Source organism: Botrytis byssoidea (assembly GCF_014898295.1).
Source record: "Botrytis byssoidea strain MUCL 94 chromosome Unknown BBYS_025, whole genome shotgun sequence".
NCBI lineage: Eukaryota > Fungi > Ascomycota > Leotiomycetes > Helotiales > Sclerotiniaceae > Botrytis > Botrytis byssoidea.
In genome coordinates this window covers 230509-250741 of record NW_024065866.1, presented here as the reverse complement: position 1 = coordinate 250741, position 20233 = coordinate 230509, and the positions used below count along the sequence as shown (strand labels likewise).

At 42.9% G+C, this 20233-nt stretch overlaps 9 protein-coding genes across 9 annotated transcripts; 4 read left to right on the top strand and 5 right to left on the bottom strand.

The window, feature by feature from the left end:
- Nucleotides 1–106: 106 nt before the first annotated feature.
- On the top strand, nt 107–1305 carry EAE97_010030 (uncharacterized protein; the record flags this gene model as incomplete). The annotated part of the gene is made up of 2 exons (XM_038880545.1): nt 107–845; nt 893–1305. 2 exons carry the CDS (start codon nt 107–109, stop codon nt 1303–1305), a joined length of 1152 nt encoding a protein of 383 aa, XP_038728591.1.
- A 111-nt stretch (nt 1306–1416) lies between these two features.
- On the top strand, nt 1417–2747 carry EAE97_010029 (uncharacterized protein). Its single transcript, XM_038880544.1, has 2 exons — nt 1417–1849; nt 1930–2747. Exons 1-2 carry the CDS (start codon nt 1623–1625, stop codon nt 2378–2380), a joined length of 678 nt encoding a protein of 225 aa, XP_038728590.1. The 5' UTR covers nt 1417–1622; the 3' UTR covers nt 2381–2747.
- A 403-nt stretch (nt 2748–3150) lies between these two features.
- Nucleotides 3151–3544, bottom strand: EAE97_010028 (uncharacterized protein; the record flags this gene model as incomplete). Its single annotated transcript, XM_038880543.1, has 2 exons — nt 3151–3465; nt 3542–3544. The coding sequence occupies 2 exons, from the start codon at nt 3542–3544 to the stop codon at nt 3151–3153; spliced, it is 318 nt and encodes a 105-aa protein (XP_038728589.1).
- A 242-nt stretch (nt 3545–3786) lies between these two features.
- On the top strand, nt 3787–5098 carry EAE97_010027 (uncharacterized protein). The gene is made up of 3 exons (XM_038880542.1): nt 3787–3975; nt 4065–4164; nt 4262–5098. The coding sequence occupies exon 3, from the start codon at nt 4773–4775 to the stop codon at nt 4959–4961; it is 189 nt and encodes a 62-aa protein (XP_038728588.1). The 5' UTR covers nt 3787–3975; nt 4065–4164; nt 4262–4772; the 3' UTR covers nt 4962–5098.
- Nucleotides 5099–5875: 777 nt separating this feature from the next.
- On the bottom strand, nt 5876–6640 carry EAE97_010026 (uncharacterized protein; the record flags this gene model as incomplete). The annotated part of the gene is made up of 1 exon (XM_038880541.1): nt 5876–6640. The coding sequence occupies one exon, from the start codon at nt 6638–6640 to the stop codon at nt 5876–5878; it is 765 nt and encodes a 254-aa protein (XP_038728587.1).
- Nucleotides 6641–9633: 2993 nt separating this feature from the next.
- EAE97_010025 (uncharacterized protein) lies at nt 9634–11359 on the bottom strand (the record flags this gene model as incomplete). The annotated part of the gene is made up of 3 exons (XM_038880540.1): nt 9634–10960; nt 11018–11129; nt 11185–11359. The coding sequence occupies 3 exons, from the start codon at nt 11357–11359 to the stop codon at nt 9634–9636; spliced, it is 1614 nt and encodes a 537-aa protein (XP_038728586.1).
- Nucleotides 11360–13589: 2230 nt separating this feature from the next.
- EAE97_010024 (uncharacterized protein) lies at nt 13590–15148 on the top strand. Its single transcript, XM_038880539.1, has 2 exons — nt 13590–14170; nt 14229–15148. The coding sequence occupies exons 1-2, from the start codon at nt 14164–14166 to the stop codon at nt 14852–14854; spliced, it is 633 nt and encodes a 210-aa protein (XP_038728585.1). The 5' UTR covers nt 13590–14163; the 3' UTR covers nt 14855–15148.
- Nucleotides 15149–15914: 766 nt separating this feature from the next.
- Nucleotides 15915–17414, bottom strand: EAE97_010023 (uncharacterized protein). The gene is made up of 2 exons (XM_038880538.1): nt 17204–17414; nt 15915–17150 (listed from the first exon to the last, which is right to left on the bottom strand). The coding sequence occupies exons 1-2, from the start codon at nt 17285–17287 to the stop codon at nt 16032–16034; spliced, it is 1203 nt and encodes a 400-aa protein (XP_038728584.1). The 5' UTR covers nt 17288–17414; the 3' UTR covers nt 15915–16031.
- An 857-nt stretch (nt 17415–18271) lies between these two features.
- EAE97_010022 (uncharacterized protein) lies at nt 18272–20188 on the bottom strand (the record flags this gene model as incomplete). The annotated part of the gene is made up of 4 exons (XM_038880537.1): nt 18272–18717; nt 18777–19935; nt 20013–20057; nt 20123–20188. 4 exons carry the CDS (start codon nt 20186–20188, stop codon nt 18272–18274), a joined length of 1716 nt encoding a protein of 571 aa, XP_038728583.1.
- Between the last annotated feature and the right edge of the window lie 45 nt (nt 20189–20233).

Sequence of the window (20233 nt, the reverse complement as noted above, 5' to 3'; positions counted from 1 at the left end):
TTACTAATTACCCCTTGAAAGCTGTGTCTTCTTGTCTGCAGGAGTTGACTGTGATTGAAGTCGGGTTGTACCATTTTGCAATCAAGCATCTATTCTACCATTTAAAATGTCAACAGAGAATCAAGTCGAAGTCGCAGGCATCGAAAAAGAGATGGCCGGTGTTAATCTAGGAGGTCCTACTAATGGGCAGACATCTTCAGCTTCAATTGAAGGAAAAGGACCAAGTCCTCTTAAGCCACCATTCCTCAACCCTCTCGAGTCTTCGAAGCCTCCTCCTTCGCCAGAACTCACAGAAGAACAACAGAAGAAATACGATGCGCTGTTAGAAACTGTCAAGTCGTGGACAGAAATCCCAGCTAAGGATTCGAAAGGGGGCCCCATCACAGATAGTGAAAAGTTATGGTTAACAAGAGAATGTTTATACCGGTACTTGCGAGCAACAAAATGGTCCGCCACGGAAGCACCAAAACGACTATTAGGAACTCTGACTTGGAGGCGGGAGTACGGTGTGAGCGATCTTAGTGGCGATGACCTTTCCATCGAGAACGAAACCGGCAAGCAGTTCATCTTGGGTTATGATAACGAAGGGCGTCCATGTCATTACTTGAATCCTGGAAGACAAAATACGGAACCAAATCCCAAGCAAGTACAACATTTGGTATTCATGCTCGAGCGATGTATCGACTTGACGATTCCAGGCCAGTCCACGCTCGCATTATTGATCAACTTCAAGTCCAGTAAGAGCAGATCGAATACAGCGCCTGGCATTGGGCAAGCTAGAGAAGTCTTGAACATTCTTCAAACTCATTACCCTGAACGGCTTGGGAGAGCTTTAATTATCAATGGTAAGTCTCCTAATTGACGAACAAATTCCTTGCTAATTCCTTATAAGTTCCTTGGATGGTGAACGGCTTTTTCAAACTCATCACCCCATTCATTGATCCCTTGACTAAAGCAAAGTTGAAGTTCAATGATGATATGAAACAACACGTACCTCCTCAACAACTCTGGGCTGAGTTTGATGGAGAGCTTGCCTTTGAATATGATCATGCAACCTATTGGCCGGAGTTAATCAAACAGTGTGAGGGACGTCAACAGAGTGCTTTTGAGCGTTGGGTCAAGGCGGGGAAGCAAATTGGGGAAAGTGAAGTTTATTTGAAAGGTGCAAATGTCCCTAGCATCAGCGGCGGTACTACTGAGGAAATGCCATCAAATGGCCATGCCGTTGAACCGAAAACACTCGGGACATTGTCCGAAATATCAGGAGACATCAACGGAAAATCCGAGAAGAATGACGCTGCATGAAGTCGATAAGAAAGACTGTACAAATGATTTTTTTGCAATAGGATAGAATAGACCAGATATTAATAAATAAACTAAATAATAATTCTAACGACACCTGAATTGTTTTGTGTACTCCCAGACAATGTTTCTGAAGAACTTGGACAATGATGCTACCCCCTCGCTTGGCAATCGACCTCACCCTCAATTTCAGCAGCCTTGCGACAACCCCCCAAATCATACCTATATCCAACTTCACAAATCACAAAGTTCCTGACTATCTTACAACGTCATATCGAATAGTATATCCAACTACGCGCGAACAATAATTGACCAATTAAATGTCCTCTCAACCCGTAAAACCGCCGTTGACCGGCCAAGCTTCTCATACTCAACGAGGCTCCCAGTCAGGGCTGCGATATCCTTCCACCGGCAAAACGATATACCATAGGCCATTGAATCGCAGTAAGACGCAGGAGCTGAGTCAAGCCAGCTTTGCATATCTATTTGGGGAGATGGTTAGTTATGCACAACGACGGGTCACTGGTATTCAAGACCTCGAGAAGCGGTAAGATTTCCTTCACTATATGTCGAGTTTAGACAAACAACCTGTGTTACCAAAAAGTATAATTCTAATCAAAACTCTAGACTGAATGTTCAAGGTCACCCCATCGGCCTCAAACTCCTCGATCTCCTACTCTACCGCGAACCACCACGTACACAAACCCGGCCCCTTAACATCATCGCCCTCCTCCAATTCATAACCACCGTCCTCTGGCGTCACCTCTTTTCCCGCCCTGCAGATGCACTCGAGAAATCTTCGAACCCTGACACGCCTGAGGAATACATGATATCCGATAATGAACCTCTTGTCAATCAATATATTAGTGTGCCTAAAGAAATGAATCAATTGAATTGTGCGGCATTTGTTGCGGGCATTATTGAGGGTGTTTGTGATGGCGCAGGTTTCCCGGCAAGGGTCACGGCGCATAGTGTGGGAAGGGGGGAGGAAGGAGAGCTGTGGCCAGGGAAAACGGTATTTTTGGTCAAGTTTCAGGAAGAGGTGGTAGAGAGAGAGGCATTTTTGGGGAAGAGTTAGGTTGGAAAGAAGTGATATAATATCATTTGGAGCTTGCAACGCGGGTATCCACGATCATACGCTGGGCGTAAAGGAGTATCATCGGGATGGAGTTTATGGTTAATATTTGGGTCTACTTTCTGTCCCGCAGTCGTCTTACTCGACTAGATACGATATGGAAGAGCACATATGCTTGTCACCATCCATCTATTTGACTTTTCTACCAATATCTTACTCATCAGTTCGGAACTAATTGCACTTCCTTTGCTTGTCCACAAAGGAAGACTGCAATCGTGCCGTCATACCACATGGCTTGATCTCCAAAATTTAGGACTCGAAAGGACAACATGGTTTTGGCAGGCGTCTGTCGAGGTGCATTCCACAAACCTCTGTCCAAATCCCAGAAAGTAGGGCACACTTGATAGAGCGGAGACTTATAAACACCAATTGGCACTAGATGACCAGATTAATCAAATCGAACGGTTCTTTAGAGCTTCTCCATGCTGTCTCCCTTACGCCTGTATCTCTAGATGTAGAATCATGTGACACTTGAGACACCAGCAAGCCAATATTCCTTGTTTAGGCTAATTTATGAACGATGTAAAATTCAAAGGATTTCTCTCCGGGTATTGACACAATATGATCAGATCCTCTAAGTTGAACATGCCAGTCCAACCTCTGTGCCAGTAATATAGTGCTCTCAGTCCCTAGAATCCCTTCAACCTTGCTCTGACATTAATTCCCATTAGATTATACGCCCATTTAACTCCGTAATCCTTTCACGTTTTTCTTCACCTTGGAAGACTTCTTATGCCCTTGTAGTTTCCTCCCTCACTTCCACTTTTACCACCTGGGCCTTTCTTCATCAATTCTGCTAATCCTAAATCTTTCCAAGCTGGCTCTTTTGTCTTTTGTGTCGCCCTCTGTATCCCAAATGCTGCATGTTGATCTGGAACAACGTCATCTTCGTCTTCGGGGTTTACTGGTTGGTTGTGTGGTGGTACGTAGATGTCATCGTCGGGAAGTTTGTCTTTGCAGAAGTCTTCGAAAAGATCTGCTGTGCGGGATAGTGTGAAATGAACATAGGTGTGATTTGAATCTTTGGACTTTATCATTGTTAGTAAGTAGTAATAGTTTGAATGTAAATGAGTCAATCGTGAGTGATTTCCTATGTTTTCCTACCATTTTTTCTTTGTACAGTGAAGTGAAATAGTAAACAGAAGGTCTGTTATTGCAATTGTCTTGTTTACTCCTCGATGATAAGTGATAAGTTAATACAAGGCTATAATACGCAAGGCTGTTTATCTGTCTTATCTGCAAGGCTTCACATAATGAGTGGAATTCTACTTCGGAATTTACTTATTCCGCTGTCTTAGCTTTATGCCTTAGACGTCAGGCTTCAGACTAAAAACATCATTTGTGCGAAACTTCGCTTAGAGCTCAATAAGCCCTTCCAGTCAATTTGAACATTACGAACTCAACGACAACAACGATTTTCGCAAACTCCAAGCACTCGAACACCGCCGACAACAGTCCTCGCCAAAATCAGACAACATGTCTCACGAATCAGTTTGGATGTCCAGACCCCGTACTTACGGAAAGGGATCCCGCGAATGGTATGTGGAGAATCAATCGCATTTTGTGATTTCGTCAAGGATCACCAATGATCTTAATTGAGAAAATTCATTTCTAACACACATAACAGTCGCGTTTGCACCCACAAGGCCGGTTTGATCCGCAAGTACGGTCTTAACATCTGCAGACAATGCTTCAGAGAGAAGGCAGCCGATATTGGATTCGTCAAGGTACGCTCGCTGCAGAATCTACGCACCATCTCACTTTACACCAACAAATCCTTCGATCATCAAAACTGGATGGAATGACCACTAACAAAACTTGTAGCACCGTTAAATTCACCACACCTTGTAAATTAACTCATCGAGAACGGAACGATACGACCACGATGGGTTTGTGGAGAGAATCAAATTAACATGGCATGGAGTTCTGGGCTTTTGCAGGAAAAGGGATACGAAAGAGGACATTTATGGTCAGACTTTAGAGGGCATTTTCAAATGAAGGGAGGAACGCTTATGGACACTCGTGTGCTGAGGCAGCCTTGCGATGGATTGTTCTTAAGGTTATGACACCTTTTCAACTGCATTGATCTGGAATGGAGATGGTTCTTTTTCCTAGGGTCATTTGAGCTCGTGTTCATTTGGCTTCGGCTAGGAAGTAGCTTTCTCGGAATATATCAGGTCGTTTTCCTTGAGATACTATGGATTACTCGGATTGTGCTTTCTGAACTGAGTGAATGAGTATATCATAAACATAGGAGATTCTAGGTAGGGTGGAAGATCAAGTGGCCTTTCATTGGCCCCAATTTAGTGAGTGAGGAATCGATAGGTTAATACGCATGGCCCGACTCAAACTCGCCTGGCCGAATCCACAATTTTGTCCATCTGCGATCATGAACGCGGCCCAAAATTTCTCATATATCCTCATTTCTGGGGTATCAACGATTCTCATCAATCTACCGAGGACGAAAGATCCGTCTGCATACATGTCTGGCCGAGATCACAATTCTGCTCCTACATTCCCCTAGTAACAGGATTATAGCCCTAATCTTTTTGCCCTTCTGATTCGTTCAAACATGCCACACATTATCAAGTCATAAAATCATAAAATAGAACAATGATTCGCCTAGGATACTTGTGCCTGCCAAAAGTGCCATTTTAGAAGCAATGTGAAGTGCTGAAACTCGTGAGATGTTTACATCAACTTCGAGTGAGCTATGGGTTGAATATCATTGAAGTCCTTGCCCATGCAAGGAAAATGTCCAGAGTCTATATTCCATTGCACATAAACTCTGAAGTGGTAGTCACGTTCTGATGATGACATTGTAAAAGCTAGCTCCACCAATATTAAAGGTACTCTTTCCTTTGCAAGGTAGGAAGTTTTTCTCGAGCTATTTTATTGCTTTGTCTATTCCATTCGTGCCCAATCACTCTACTAATCACCCGGAAGTTCTTCGTATTCAATGGCCAACACAAAGAATGAGTCCATACTGGACACCTCGCTCAATTTCGTCAAATTCTGGAGCTATAATACACCCATGATAATATGACTCTGAGAGCTTTGCCAGCAATACGCCAGGGCTTTACTACAAGGGAGCATGATGAAGTTCTAGCACAACATGAAAATCATCATCACCACGCTTGCATCTCACAGCTTCACTTTAATACGTCGATACTCTAAAAGCTCAATGAATGTTGCTGCTCATTTCTCATCAAACCAACATTTTACATCACCGATCACGATCTCATATTCATATTCACAAACTGATTCAATTTTGTTTTGTTATTTAACTTTTAAACATACATGATCTTCGCTCAAGATCGTTGTTTAATTCTAAATCCTGCATCGAAACGCACATACTCCATAAACCAAATTCAATATATACACAAAATAACAAGCGCTTGACATATTACAATACAGTTATATAGTAGTCCCAGTTCATCAACCATCGTCATCGGAGTTACTGTCCCCATTTAAAATTCCACTAGTCCGAATACTAGCGCGGGAATAGGGCTCAGAGAGGTTGTCGAGAAATGGCTCAGGGCCAAAGTGTTCGTAATTGAACGGGCGAGGTAACAATCTGAATGTCGAATGTGAAGTGGGGCTTTTACGTCTTTGAACGTGGTATAAAGCCCAATCCAACAACATTTTCATTACTTCGTACTGGCGATCCGTGGACGATTCTTCAGGATCAATGTTCAGAGGGTGTTCGGGGCACATCACGAAGACAATGAGGAAGGTTTGCGTTCCAATCTCGAAATACCCCTGGATGCGCTTGATGATATCACGAAGGCCATTCTTCTGCGATTCAGACAACCCCTGCAACATATTTGGAGAGAGAAAGTCTACGTAAGTATCCTCGTTACATGAACACTCATGCTGCAAACTTATAACTTCTTCTTCTTTACATCCCTCAAATAGCTGCTCGACGAATTCGACCGGCCATTCATCTCGACACATTGGGCAGGTGCATTTTCGATCCATCGATCTTTGCCCATTTGCCCACGTTTGAAGACATGCTCTGTGGAAAGTGTGTTTGCAGCAATGTTCCATTCGTATGTTATTTCTCGGTTGGCTCATTTTTTCGTAACAGATAGGACAGTCATCGATAACTCCGGGGCTGCTTTCGGGGTTAGTTGGATATTTGGTGATCGAAAGATTTGCCATTTCTATGGACAATGTGGTAATATCGGGTCTAACTGACATTCTTTTGTTTCCCTTCCTTCTATTTTTCTGGTTTCTATTTTTCCTATTTTTATGCGGCATGATTCTGTGTGGCGCTTGAAAAGGTAGGTTCTCAATAAAGTTGATTGAAAATGATAAGGCGGCGAAGATAATCTTTAAAGTATAAGAATGACTTGGAGTGATCTTGGTCAAATGGATTGAGAAGAGAAGCTTGAAGTTATCCTATGTGAGATGTGATATGTCTGGAAAGAAAATAGAATCCAGGAATTGAGGAAGAATCAGAACTTATATACCCAAATCGTGGTCTAGTTTTTCATTAAAAAAAATGAATTGCTGTCATGAAGACTGCGGGGGAGAAGACTACAAAACGCTAAGCGAGACTTAGGGGTAGACATCGGGTAGCTTTGTAGATCTTGGTAACCCAAAATGGTTAGCATTTACAGCATTCTGGATTTTGGTATCGAGCTAGTCTGGAACTAATCTTCCAACTCGAAAGTTTTCGTCCTGGTTGTCCTTATTGAGGACAATTCTCTACCTGCAATTGGACACATGCGAAATGTAATCATGTGAATGACGCGATATTAACGTTTCAATATTTGAGATTTTCTTTTCTTGGCTTTGTAGTGATTTAGATTGGAAACGATAGATGGAGCGACTATAATTAGGAGTTTTCACGTTTTATCAGTGTGAAAAAGACCGGCGAAACAGGGAGATACACTAGAGGGGCTTGTTTGCCAAGGGTAAAGCAATCTTGTCCAAGTATGCTTGACGACTGAGGACATTCAAAATTCGGACTAATAGACTGGATGCAAGCTCCCAATTTCTGTAAGCATCGTAGTTTTTAAAATGAGTGGATCATCTTGAACTCGTCGGAGACTTGTGGGTCAATCATAGTATCGAATCGATAGTATCGATTCGTCGTCCAGACCATGACCATCGACAGCTCATTCTTAGCTACCCACAGTCATATTAACAACCATCCAATTCATCCCACCTGAACTCTAGATACCGGAAATCATCGGAGTTTATACGTTCTAGATGATGTACTAATCATATGACATCTAGGTACCTAGCTAGCTCTGTCTAATCAAATCTTGGCTTTTCGACGCGCATGACTTGAAGAGAATATCAGATGTGCAACAATCATTCACTAGATGCTATAACTAGCTTCGAAAACTGAAAATTTTCAATTGTTAGACTACAGTCTGGCTTTTTGATCTTGCCGAAGTTCCGAAGTTGTGAACATTCCTCGAGTCGCAGTTGGTCAGCATTTCTCGTACCAGCTTTCTTAGTTTGAGTAAGATGCAAGTGATCATCAACGAGGAGTGGTAGATCTTCCTGGAAGCTTTAGGTAAGTTACTGTGAGTCAATCGTATAGCCCGCCAGATATCATCAATCTAACGACAGTACGTTCGGATCGAGTTTTTTGATCGGTTAGACTCGATACATTGGAGATAGGAGATCTAACATTGCGTTTTGCCGAATGCAATACTGAAGCGAGTATCAATCAGCTCGAGGGAATACATGCATGTATTGAACATACGATTGAGTCTGATAAAATTTTATGTCTAACGCAATAGAATAGCAAATGATTCAACTTTCTCTTTTGCCATTATCAATAATAAATTCTGAATAGTGTTAACTAATGTATTCGAAAATATGAATATCTTCATTCTCCAACTCAATCTTATACACATTCGTGGTTTTACTCATGCTGCATCCGCCGAGTCTTTACTTCCTTTTAATATCTATTGTAGATACCTATACGAGACTTGCATTGTAAGGACTACGTATGAACCGTATGAAAGTCATGGAATCGATAGAATACATCTCTTAAGAAATAAAGTCGAGGAATTCTTTCCATACAATTAATACCTTTGAATTCTCAATATCACACTTCTACCTGTATTCACTCATCTATTCCTAAACTAAGAGTCCATCAATCCTCAATACCTAACCAGCCAAACAACCCGACTCACTCACATAACCCTAGAGCCTATATATTTCTCCTACAGGAATATATCCCCGCTTTATACATCCGATATCCAGATCCAAATCCATCCTACCCATTCCCATCATTCAATTCCCATCATGCAAGGCCCCATCAATTCATCCGCAATTATAAATCTATTTTCTTCAACTCACCAAATCTTTCCTATATCACTTTATTAGCATAGTTCTCCCTCCACCTCCATCTCCGTCTCCTTCTTCATTTCCAAACTAAAACCCAAAAGTTGAAAGAAATCAATAACCCCCTCTCCATCCCTCTCCATCCCATTCCCACATTCAAACCCGTATAGAAAAATTGCCATAATACCGTTTTCTTTCTTTCTTTCTTTCTTTCTTTCTTTCTTTCTTTCTTTCTTTCTTTCTTTCTTTTTCATCCCAATTCTAATTCCAATTCCAATCAAGTTAAGTCAAATTCACTTAATTGAGTTTTCGACAGGGAATTTCGCTATGAATATTCCAGACATACTGTATGTAGGTAGCTATGTACCTGAGTTCACACTGTGGAAAGAATCTAAACTGATTGACATCCTTCATTCACTTATCTCATCCACAAAAGATAAACATGAAAACAGGTTCACCACCACCCAGCTTGATCTGTTTCTGCATGGCTACAATCTTCCTCTACTAAACTCAATCCAAATATCTAGCTACCCGATGCATTCACCCTCATCCAAAATCTACCGTTGCACCAAGGAAAACCAAAAGGTGTTAAGAAAAATCTTCTGATATTCGTTTTCATATATATCTGGGTATCAATGATCCTCCTATTCATCTTTTCCTTTACATAAAATCCCATCATTAACATCCGTCTTTTCATGTTCATACATCCATCAATCCACATGATTCTCAATTAGCTATCAAAGGTAGCCATCTACCAATGCCCATACATCCACTTATGAATCTTACACCATCATTAAATCATGCCTTATTTCGGCTAACACCTCCAGACTCCCCTTCTCCTGTATATCTCATCCACCTATTCTACTGTTTTGTTCAATTCCAGTCTACAACTCAGACTTGGAAGTCTCATTAACAGCTGTAACACCATCATGATGAGCAACACTAGGGCCTAGTTTATCCTCAGCATCAAACTCTCCTCTCTCCAAACGACCTGCTCTCTTATCAACACCTGTCTTCCAGGCTGGAGTACCCAAGAACTTGATGCTTCCAGGCTTTGAGTAATCGAAGATTTCCTCGACCTCCTCAAGAGGCTTCTGACTAGTTTCTGGGAAGACAAAGAAGACGTGTAGGGTCATGGCAACACAGAAGATTCCAAAAACGAGGTAAACCTTCCATCTAATGTTGGCAAACGCAGGTGGGACGAAGTAAGCAAGAGCGAAGTTGAAAGCCCAGTTAGCAGAGGTAGAAAGAGCGACGGCCTTTCCACGAATACGGAGAGGGTAAAGCTCAGGTGGGTAAATCCAGGAGACTGGACCCCATGTTGGTGCATATGATGCGACGAAAAGGTATGTGCAAGCAATAACAGCCTTGGATGGTGCTCCGGTGATAGAGATGGATTCAGCGGCACTGGAGAATTGTCCCTTGTATGGAACGGTTCCATAAGTAGCCAATAGACCAGCGTTGATAAAAAGCCAAAGCATCATCAAGCAGGATCCGAACAAAAGGACGGGACGACGACCCAATTTGTCAACCCAGATCAATCCAGGAACTGTCATGACGACATTGATGATGAATTGAATCGAGGAAGGCAAGAGAACGTTGCTACCCAAACCAGCCATGGTGAAAATGTAAGTAATGTAATACATCATGACGTTCATGCCGGTAAGTTGAGACCAGATTTGAGTAAAGATACCAATGTGTGTTCGGTTAATCATATCTGGCTTGAATAACTCCATATAAGTAACGTCAGCGTTGGCTCTCTCGAACTCAACAACTTCTCTAATTTCGGCCAATTCCTTAGCGACGAATGGGGAGTTTGGGTCACCGTGGCCATGGACAAGAGACAAAACTTGGTGAGCTTCTTCCCATCTGTCTTTTCTAGCGAGCCAACGTGGGGATTCTGGCAAGAAGAAAAGAGCGAAGAAGAGGAAGACAGCTGGAATCATTTGAAGACCCCATGGGATACGGAAAGCAGACGTTCCTTTGAGGAAGGAGCATCCATAGCAAATGTAGAACATGATGAGGATACCCCAGGTGATAGCCCATTGTTGGCAACCGACGAGTCTTCCACGCTTAGATGGTGGTGCAATCTCTGTGATATAGACGGGAACTTGAGCGGAGCAGATTCCAACCGAGAGACCGTTGATGATACGTCCTACGATAAGCATAGGAATGTTTTGGGCAGCGCAGACGATGATGGAGCCAAGAATCCTGTGAATGCTTGTTAGCGAGCTATTCATGGAAGACATCAAAGTTGGGAATATTTACCAGATGACGGAACCAATTTGAATGGCTCTCTTTCTACCAAGAATATCTGAGATGTAACCGGACAATAAAGCTCCAAGCCAACTTCCAGCGGGCATAGAGGCGGTGATACCACCTATATCAAATTAGTCTTCGTTGCGATGGCTTTTAGAGCAGGAATCTTTTCATACCTTGAACATCTGGAGATGGTCCAGTACATTTTCCATTAACGATTCCTCCTTGATCGAAGTAACATAAATATGCCTCAGTTGAGATGATAGCGGACATAGACGAGATATCGAAACCGAATAGAGCACCACCCACCACGGCTACGGCCGCGATGAAGTAGACATTACCGATCATCATCTTGTTTATTGGTGATCAGGCAACTAAACCTGTTCTTATGTTGACAGTAGAGGTGTAGTACACAGTAAAATAGAAGTCGACCTTCTTCGAGGCAGGACTGGATTTGATAGGGAAGAAAGGAAAAGTCAGAGTCTTTGTGATCGACACAAAGACTTATATAGAAAAAGAAAGTGTAGGGCTGGGGTAATAATGGAGCATGAAAACTGTTGGAATTATGGAATCTGGAGATAAAGCAAGTGGATTGAAAGAGAAGGGCCGAATTCTGGTTATGGATCCTCCCAAGTTTTACCTTCGAATGTCAATCATCCCGGGGAATGTCCTTGCCAAATGGGTTTGATGGGTTGGAAAGACCTTGGGGTTGTTCTTTCCCCGCCATTTGACAGCTGATCAAGATCTCAATCGTTACCAGTATCTCTCAATTATATCAACTTGATATGATTCGAAGAGTGAAGCTCGCCATCTTCAAGATTGACGACACTGGTACTGATCATCAGTAAGATTCCTTTGGAAACTATCAAATGGGATGCAGGCATAACGCCTTTCCAGGGCGCCATCAGTCTCACACGAGGTATGCGGTATGAACGACGATCTCTGAGCATGGGAGTGCATAAGCAATACAACACTTTCCACCTAGAGTGGACTTTGATCGGCGCTTGTCAGAGTATCTCATCTGCGCGCCAACTTGTCGACTGATTTTGTTGTTTTGAAAAACTGGGCCGAAAATTATGTTGGTGGATCCTTTCATTTTTATGGAGAGATTGGGGATTCGGGGAAGACTAGTTTTTAAAGCTTGTCAGTTGTTTACTTGGTAATCGAGCTACTCTACCCGAACACATGGCCCGAAACAACTATGTCGTTTCTGTAAAGTTCTTTTCCGGAACAGTTGTAGATTTTCTATTGGTATCATGCATATAGCTTATATGTTCTACCTTTTTGGAGGAGTAGTGAGAGACGTAAGACCATAAGGAAACAAGCATTACAAGAATCCCAAAGATCACCGTCAAAACGCTTAATGACGGTAGTGGCTCAGTATTCCTGGCGTTTAACTTAAAGCCTCACAAGCCATACCCGGATGCCTAGAAAATTTTCAGATCTAACGATTCAATCCAGGTCAAAAAGCAATAAAAAAGCTTGTCAGTTGTGTCATGATATCCGTTCATCGAAATTCTAAATTCCTGGAGAAAGTTTTTCCGTCGAATGAAGGGGTTGTGGGTCCTCGTACTTTGTTTCGCTAAAGTGTCTAGATTGGTATTGAATATAAAGAATGAGAGAAAAAAGGCGAATCACGAATGAGATAGTGAAGACGGTGAGATGATCCGAATTTTGAGGAAAGCCGAGGTATGGGTGTGAGAGGACAGAAATACAGAGGTGTACTGTTTTGGGGAGTCTATTCCGTGGTGGATACGAGGGATGGTTGCGGCAACGGTAATTGATTGTAGTTTCATGGTACCTTTAAGATACTGTAATTGCTTCATTTGCAAATTTGGACGACCTTCTTGTCAGCAGGATGATTGAAATTTACTGGTCTAGTTACGTCCGTACAAGTAGAAGAAGTCTCGATTCCCTCACTTCGGAGATGATTCCGAGTAGTGGATCGAGTGGTGGCTCTTGACAAGATAGATATTAGATATGCTCTTTTCTTTTTTTCCCATCAGGAGATTGTTCGGTTTGTACCGGTATACAACAGGGGCACAGCGGCAACAGGTACATTTGTTGAAAGGAACGCTCGCGTCGATCAGTGTTGGCTACCCAAGCTCCTGCGTCCTAAAAGCAAGTACTCGAGAGTCGTGATACTCAAGGCTCAAGCACAATACAGCACATTGCAGCTAATCATTATTTGCTTCTCTCGACAATGCAATAAACGCGATTGGGGGGGGGGGGGCAACGTTACATGTAAATGGAGCTTTACAGATGATGCAGAACTTTTGCCCTAGAATTTCCATGTCAGGTCGTTGGCAGAGATATGCACACGAGTATCTCAGCTCCATAACAATATGCAAAGCTGGAAAAGCTCGTGTTTATGTTGTGGGGACTCCACCTGGGGGATAAAGTGGGAGTGGGAAAGTGGGTGGTCACTGGTGAATGGAATGGGGGAATGGGTGAATGGGTGAATGGGTGAATCAATGTCTCGTGACTCTTGATGGTCTCACCAGGTCGGTCGGTCATTGGTAAAGTATTACTCCGTGCTTTATCATGAAATTTTGAGGATCTCGAAAAAACATCGAATTGATATATTTACTTTTATAAAGGTAGAGCGTCACCTATATAATCTCACGACTCGTAACTACCATAAGAAGAATGAAAGTATGTACTCTGATTCTACTCTGAATTATAAATTGCGACTACTCTCTTCTTCTCGACTCTAAAGCACCGAGTTTTATGGTGTTTGTGCAGTTTCTGTACATGAAAAATATCCAAAATGAAGTCAACAACGTGCCTCAGAATTATTCCTTGAGTTAGAGAACGAACATATCCGGATGGCTCTTTTCCAATATCTCTTCCTAAGTCAAAACATCAGAGGTAATTCATTTTCACAGAACATTCAACCATTTCCATACTGTAAGTTAAACTTTCTTCCAAAAACCTGTCTCGGTTCAACCTCGTCAGCGAGGTGGCTCTATCTAGCTTTCGCCTTTGAAACAATCCGCGTTGCGAACACGAACTGCTTGATCGACCCTGAAATGTCAATCTCAACCACATCTCAATTGCAACAAAATTCATTTGAGCTTCTAGTCCAGCTCGAACGATAAACCATTGAATTTACTAATCCCAACCCCAATATAATACAATTTCACCGTGGCATAATGTCTTGTAAGTATCACTTCTCCCTTCCGCCACAACCCCCTTTTCAACTAACATTACGGAACAGTTCTCACAACAACCCACCAAACCCTCACTCTCACCCCTATTCCTCCTCATATCCCCAAGGCCCAGGTGCTTGCCCTACTACACAACCATTCGAGAATGATAAGCTTGAACCCCCTAGTCACAGCCCACACTCTCCTCCCACCCACGCATATCCTCGCCGTCGATTTCTTCAAAACCGAGCCCCCATCCCTCCAACCAAGCGCTTCGTGTCCCTGTGAAATCTGGGAAATAACAGATGATATGTCCGCTGCGGAAGGAGACAATGGAGGAGGATGGCGAGGCGGCTGGGCTAAACGGTTTGTCCCCGATCAAATCACTTATACATCGAGTCTCCAGGATCGCGAAGATGGATTAGTTAGTGTTACACATGCGCCAATGGGGGTACATAGTGTCACGACGTGGATTGTGAGGGAAGCGGGGCCGGGGGAAAGTTCGTTAATGCTTGGGCAGGGGAGATTGGTGCTCGAGGAGAAGGGGGTTGTGAGGGCGAGTAGAATGTTGATGGGATTTATAAAGACGACCTTGCAGGAGAGTCACGAGAAGTTGGTAAAGGACTTCATGAGAGTTTTGAAGGAGAACGGGGCGGATGGAGAAGAGGTGGAAAATGGGGCGAAGGGAGAATTGTAGGTCAGTGGCTGGATAGGGGCTGTCATGGGGAGTGTTGAAATTTTGCAGGAAATGGAGTTTGGCGCCATGCTATACTTAAATAATGTAAGTAAAGATTCAAATATCTTGCGAGGTAAGTTAGCCAACAAGTCACGAAATATAGAGCGAAATCTATGGCAGAATGTACACCTAGAACCACTAAATTTGGTCACCTAATATGTCAAATTTGCAACTTCTGACGCATCATGTTTTTCTCAATGCCTTTCTCTCTATTGCCATTTCCATGCGTAATTCTGCACGCCCTCATCTTTACTTCATCTTGCCCGCATCCGAAGTTGGGTAAATAATGCAAGGCATCAATCAACAAGAGTCAGGTTATATCTAGAGCGCACACCCAAGTCCTCCCGATCTAGCATGAGATTCTTTGCACATATACATGCTTTCAAAATATCTAGTATCAGCATGCATGCCATCTCCCCAAAGAATGAAATCCATTGCCACTCATCAAGTGATAAGCTTTCGCAGACTTCCTCGGTGGCATATCAATCACTGTAGTTGGCGATTACTACTACACTTCCGAGTATCGAACTTTTGGTCTTCGTACTATTAGCTGTGTTGCGTTTATTATTTCCTCGCTTCTGTGTGTTTCGATCGATAGGGAAGTGCTAAGGAATTGGTTTGCGTGTTTTGGAAGATGTTAGGAGGAGAAGAGATAAAGGAGAATGATGTTTGTGTGTTTTTGATCATGGATGATGGTGAAGATATTGAGTTTTTGGAGGTTGAAGGTTGGATCGTGTTTTCATGGTTATGTGTGGTTGAATGCTTGGGTTTGTGAGGTGAGAAGGGGTTTGGTTTAGGGGGGAGGGTTAGAGAATTTTGGATGGATAATTGACGGGTGTTTTGAACGAATAGATTAGTTGAGAATGGATTGTGCTCTGAGAAGCATACTTTAATGTGAGCCGGGTCGGTTTATTATCATTTCAGTATACTCTACTAGAACCAGATGGCTATTAGAGCGTATTTCAAGAGGTTTTAGAAATCGACTAGGAAGAATATATGGAGAGAAGCATGCTTAAGTTGAATTGACTCGGTCGGCTGAATGTTTCACATTATTTATTATTCTTCTACAAAAGATATATGTACGCTTTTGCTAACGCTAAACATTAACTATTTTCTGGCAAATTACATATGGCGATATTTACTGGTGAAGATAATCATACTCTTCCTTAAGCTTTCCGAATCCAATTCGAGGTTGATAATTTTCCACCCTATTTCCACCAAAATCAAAGACAGAGTAATGTCTTCTCAAGAACTCGGCGCCGAGAAGAGAAAAGTTGCTTTCACCACTGTCATCCACAGGCGGCATACACTGTTGGCCCGGTGTCACAAACTCATCGCCCCTGACTGAAAAGGTCACATCGTTACTCTCATCAGCAGTCTCCCCAAATGTGAAAGAAATAGCCCATGTGCTATTCAAATGCTCGCACTGCATCATCTCTTCCCCATTATACAATTTCGTGAGATTCCAACCGAGATTGTAATAGAAAGCATCGATCATAGACGAGGGAATCGAGATACCTCCGGCGCCGGTATCGAAGACGGCGGTTCCGTCTCCGTACATGGGCCAGGTGGTATTAGCTTTTGGATAGGTATTCGCTGGTACGTTTGTCGATGGAAGTTTGCCGTTATGCACTGTTACGGTTTGACCATCGGGAGCGACAAGAACGTTGACGGAGCGGAGGGGTGTACGCCAGAGCTCATAGGGGGATTCCACGCGGAGAGGCATATATACTACCTCCCCATCCACATACATATCTTCATGACTTCCACCAATAGTCAAAACACCATCTTGAACACCGGTGTTGTTGAGATTCGTTCCATAGAAGATAGCAAAACGAGATTCATCAAGTTTGTCCTCCCAGAGAAGCGTCTCCACGAGCGAACTCGTCTGCTTCTGCGCAATGGAGGAGAATGCTAAGCCGAGAAATCCATCGGCGGTGATCCAACGCCAACTGCTTTGCTCTGCAGCCATGAAAGTTTGGTTCCAGCTCAACGTTTCTTTTTCATCCGAAAATACATCGGAGAATACATAGCCAGCGAGAAGATCACTGTCAATGTATGAGATATCGGCATACTGGTGCACATCAACAGAAGTAGACGAATCCGACTCATTATATGGAGTTCGGACGAATGTGGTACCCTTAGGACATGAAGTATCCGTGCAGTTGCGTCCGGTGACCCAGGAAGTGGTGGATCCGGTATCGAACATGAACCTGTATGGTTTTGCTGGAGTGCCAACTTCAAACTCTACCGAGAACTAGAGCAACATCGTGTAAGTATTTGTTTTGAGGTCAAGGTAGTGTAACATACATATGTATCTTCGATATGAACTGGCAACTCCAGAACAGCCGCTGAAGCAGCAGCCGCTAGGGCGAGTAAAGTAAAAGCACTCATCTTGTCCGAACTCTAGACAATGACTAAGTAAAGCGAGTGAATGATGATCTCAAAACTATTTAGAACATCACGTATCCTCCTGTTTATATATATTTTCTATTTCCATCACGTACCAATCCGAGCATCCAATGATCACGAAAGAAGAAATGTGGGGCAAATACGAGAACCCCTTTATAGCTCAGCTCACCATTCAATAGTGACATTCGCTCCAGTTTTTAAGCATGCTCTTATGCTTTTACGAGAAATATCGGTACTGGATTTATTCATCTGATCTTCTTGAAACGATGCGATATAAATTGTAGATATTAAGGGATGATAGTACAAGTCCACTGAACACCATAGCCAACCCCACAAAAGATCAAGATTTGACCGCTCGAAGAGTTCATGCAGAAGTACAAAAGAAAGTCATATATTAGCATGCAGATTAAAATCAATTATGACCGCATACAATGATTGTCCATCTTTTTATCCCACAGATAATCTCCATGGTTTTTGCAATACTATACGATTGGGTTATTGCGGGTCTTATTGTGCTTGCATATGTTTGGAAATAAATGTATGTAAAGGGATCATGCTGAGATATATATTTATACACATCGAGAATAGAAGCCAAGAGGACCATATTTGGATCATCAGACCACTTGTATAAAATCAGATTGCTATGGGCTCAAAGCTATATAGCGGTGAAGTTACCAAATACTGGTTTGTATTTTCTAGATTCATGACTGGTGTGGATCATCGTCTTATACGCCCATGAGAAGAATGTGCAAAAAGGAGCAACCATTGACGATGTTTTAGCTGGCGTAAACATCTCGCAACAACACTAAACTCGGCTTTGGATACTTCCATTATCATTGCTACTACCATCGCCAACCTTTATCGTATCTTGTGTATCATAAAGCCCATTCTCATCCTTTCCCCTTTTCAATATTCTTCACCCAGTATCAAAACTCCTTTATTCACCACAAACAGTTCTACCAATGCTCATGTAGACCACTCCTTATACCCCTTCTGCCTTTGTCTCGTATTCCATCCTAACTTCCCACTAATACTATTAACCCAATCTTCGCTTCTCCTCCCTTGAGGCATCACATTAGCGAACGGATAGCGACTAGCACTAATCGTCACATAATCGCCTGGGTTCAATTCCACCCTCTCTCTCCCATCAAAACTCGCCCAACTACTCGTTCTCGCATCATATGGAACACCTAGACGCAGTACGATGGTATCTGGGAGGATGATGGGACGGAACGAAAGAGTATGTGCGCAGATGGCTGATACGAGGATAACAGGGTTTTCAGGATGGCAGAGGGAGCCACCGGCAGCGAGATTGTAGGCTGTGGAGCCCGTTGGCGTGGCAACGCAGACACCATCCGCTTGGACGGAGGTGAAGTGTTCATCGTCGCCGAAAATCTCAATGGACGACATGGCTTTGGCATGTAAGTACTTGCTGACCAAAATTATTCACTGTCATGTGATATTTACTTACTAGGATTTGGTCCTCGATCAACCACAATATCATTGAGAATCTCATATGTACCATCTGGTCGATGAGTTCTCTCATCTCCCATTTCCTCGCCCACTAACTCCTCCACTAAGTCCCGTTTCGGGGTTGTGTCCTCATTACCATTCTCGCCATCCGTAACGGCCTTGGGCTTTCTCGTCTGGCTCCTCATTACCGTACCTTCGAACCTCAATCTGAGACTGATAGTGACTCCATCTCTAAATGCAGTGGTTAATTGTTCCTCGAAATCTCCAAAATCGAACTTAGTCAGAAACCCTAGACTACCCAGTGCAAAACTCAAAACTGGAGGTACAATTCTCTGGAACAGCCAGCTCGCATAAAGAACTGTCCCATCACCACCCAAGGTAATGATAAAATCAAATGTATGCGGTCTCGTCCTGCACATATTTGATGACCAGTATCTCAACCTCTTATGTTTATCACCATTAATCTTTCCTTCTTCAGCCTCCTCCAACTCATCCAGTAACCCTTTCGCGTCGAACTTCTTACTATCCCGCAAGTTTTCCTCCACGAAAACCGTGTATCTGACCTGTCTTTCTGGACTCAAGAGCCATCTCGTAACCTCCCTGGTATTTGCAATCAAGCTCTCATCATGCACCTTTGTAAGGATGAAAACCGTTCTTACTTTCAGCTTCAGCCTGATACTCCCCAACCTCTTACTCAATTCCCTCACTCCCCAAGCCATATCCGAGAGTTGTTTCTTTGTGAGAAGTCTACTGTGCGTCGCGCCCGCATCCACACCATCAGGTTGTAATTGCACCTTCCCACTTGCATCATCTTCAACCGGCTGTGTTGCACCTTTCGCTTTGAGAGTATCTCTCCAAGATGTTTCATCAATCTGTCCGCAATTTTCCTCTTCATTGTGGTTGTGCATTTTCTTATCGACTACTGCATCTTCTTTATCATCTGTTTCATCCTTTCCACTTGCGATTCTGCGTGAGGCTAAAGTTTCTGCTATTCCCTCCAAACCACTATTTGATGCCCTCCCGCTTTTTCTCTGACTTTCGAGTAATGCGTGTACATAACATTCTGTGTTCTTTGTTCGCTGGAAAGTGGCTGCGGGCGTATCGGCCGTTACGAGAGACGATTTCCTACGATGCGCATTTTGAGCATCGAAAACTACCTGTGGGAAGAGGATGTCTCGTAAGCTCAAATGTTTTCGTAGATGGGAGAGGAAATGAGATGTTTTTTATTATTTACCTCCAGCGCATGTTGATACTCTGAATCACTTGCACTTGAATGACCCTGCCAATGTTAGTCGATGCGGAATCAATCTTGAACCTGCAAGCTCTCAAATTGCTATGTCATACTTCCTCGTGAGCATCAAATTGATCCCTACTTGAAAGAGATATGTGTTGTGGTGCTGAATTGGCCATCTGTTCGATGATTATCTATTCTTATCCTTCCAATTGTATTGTGTT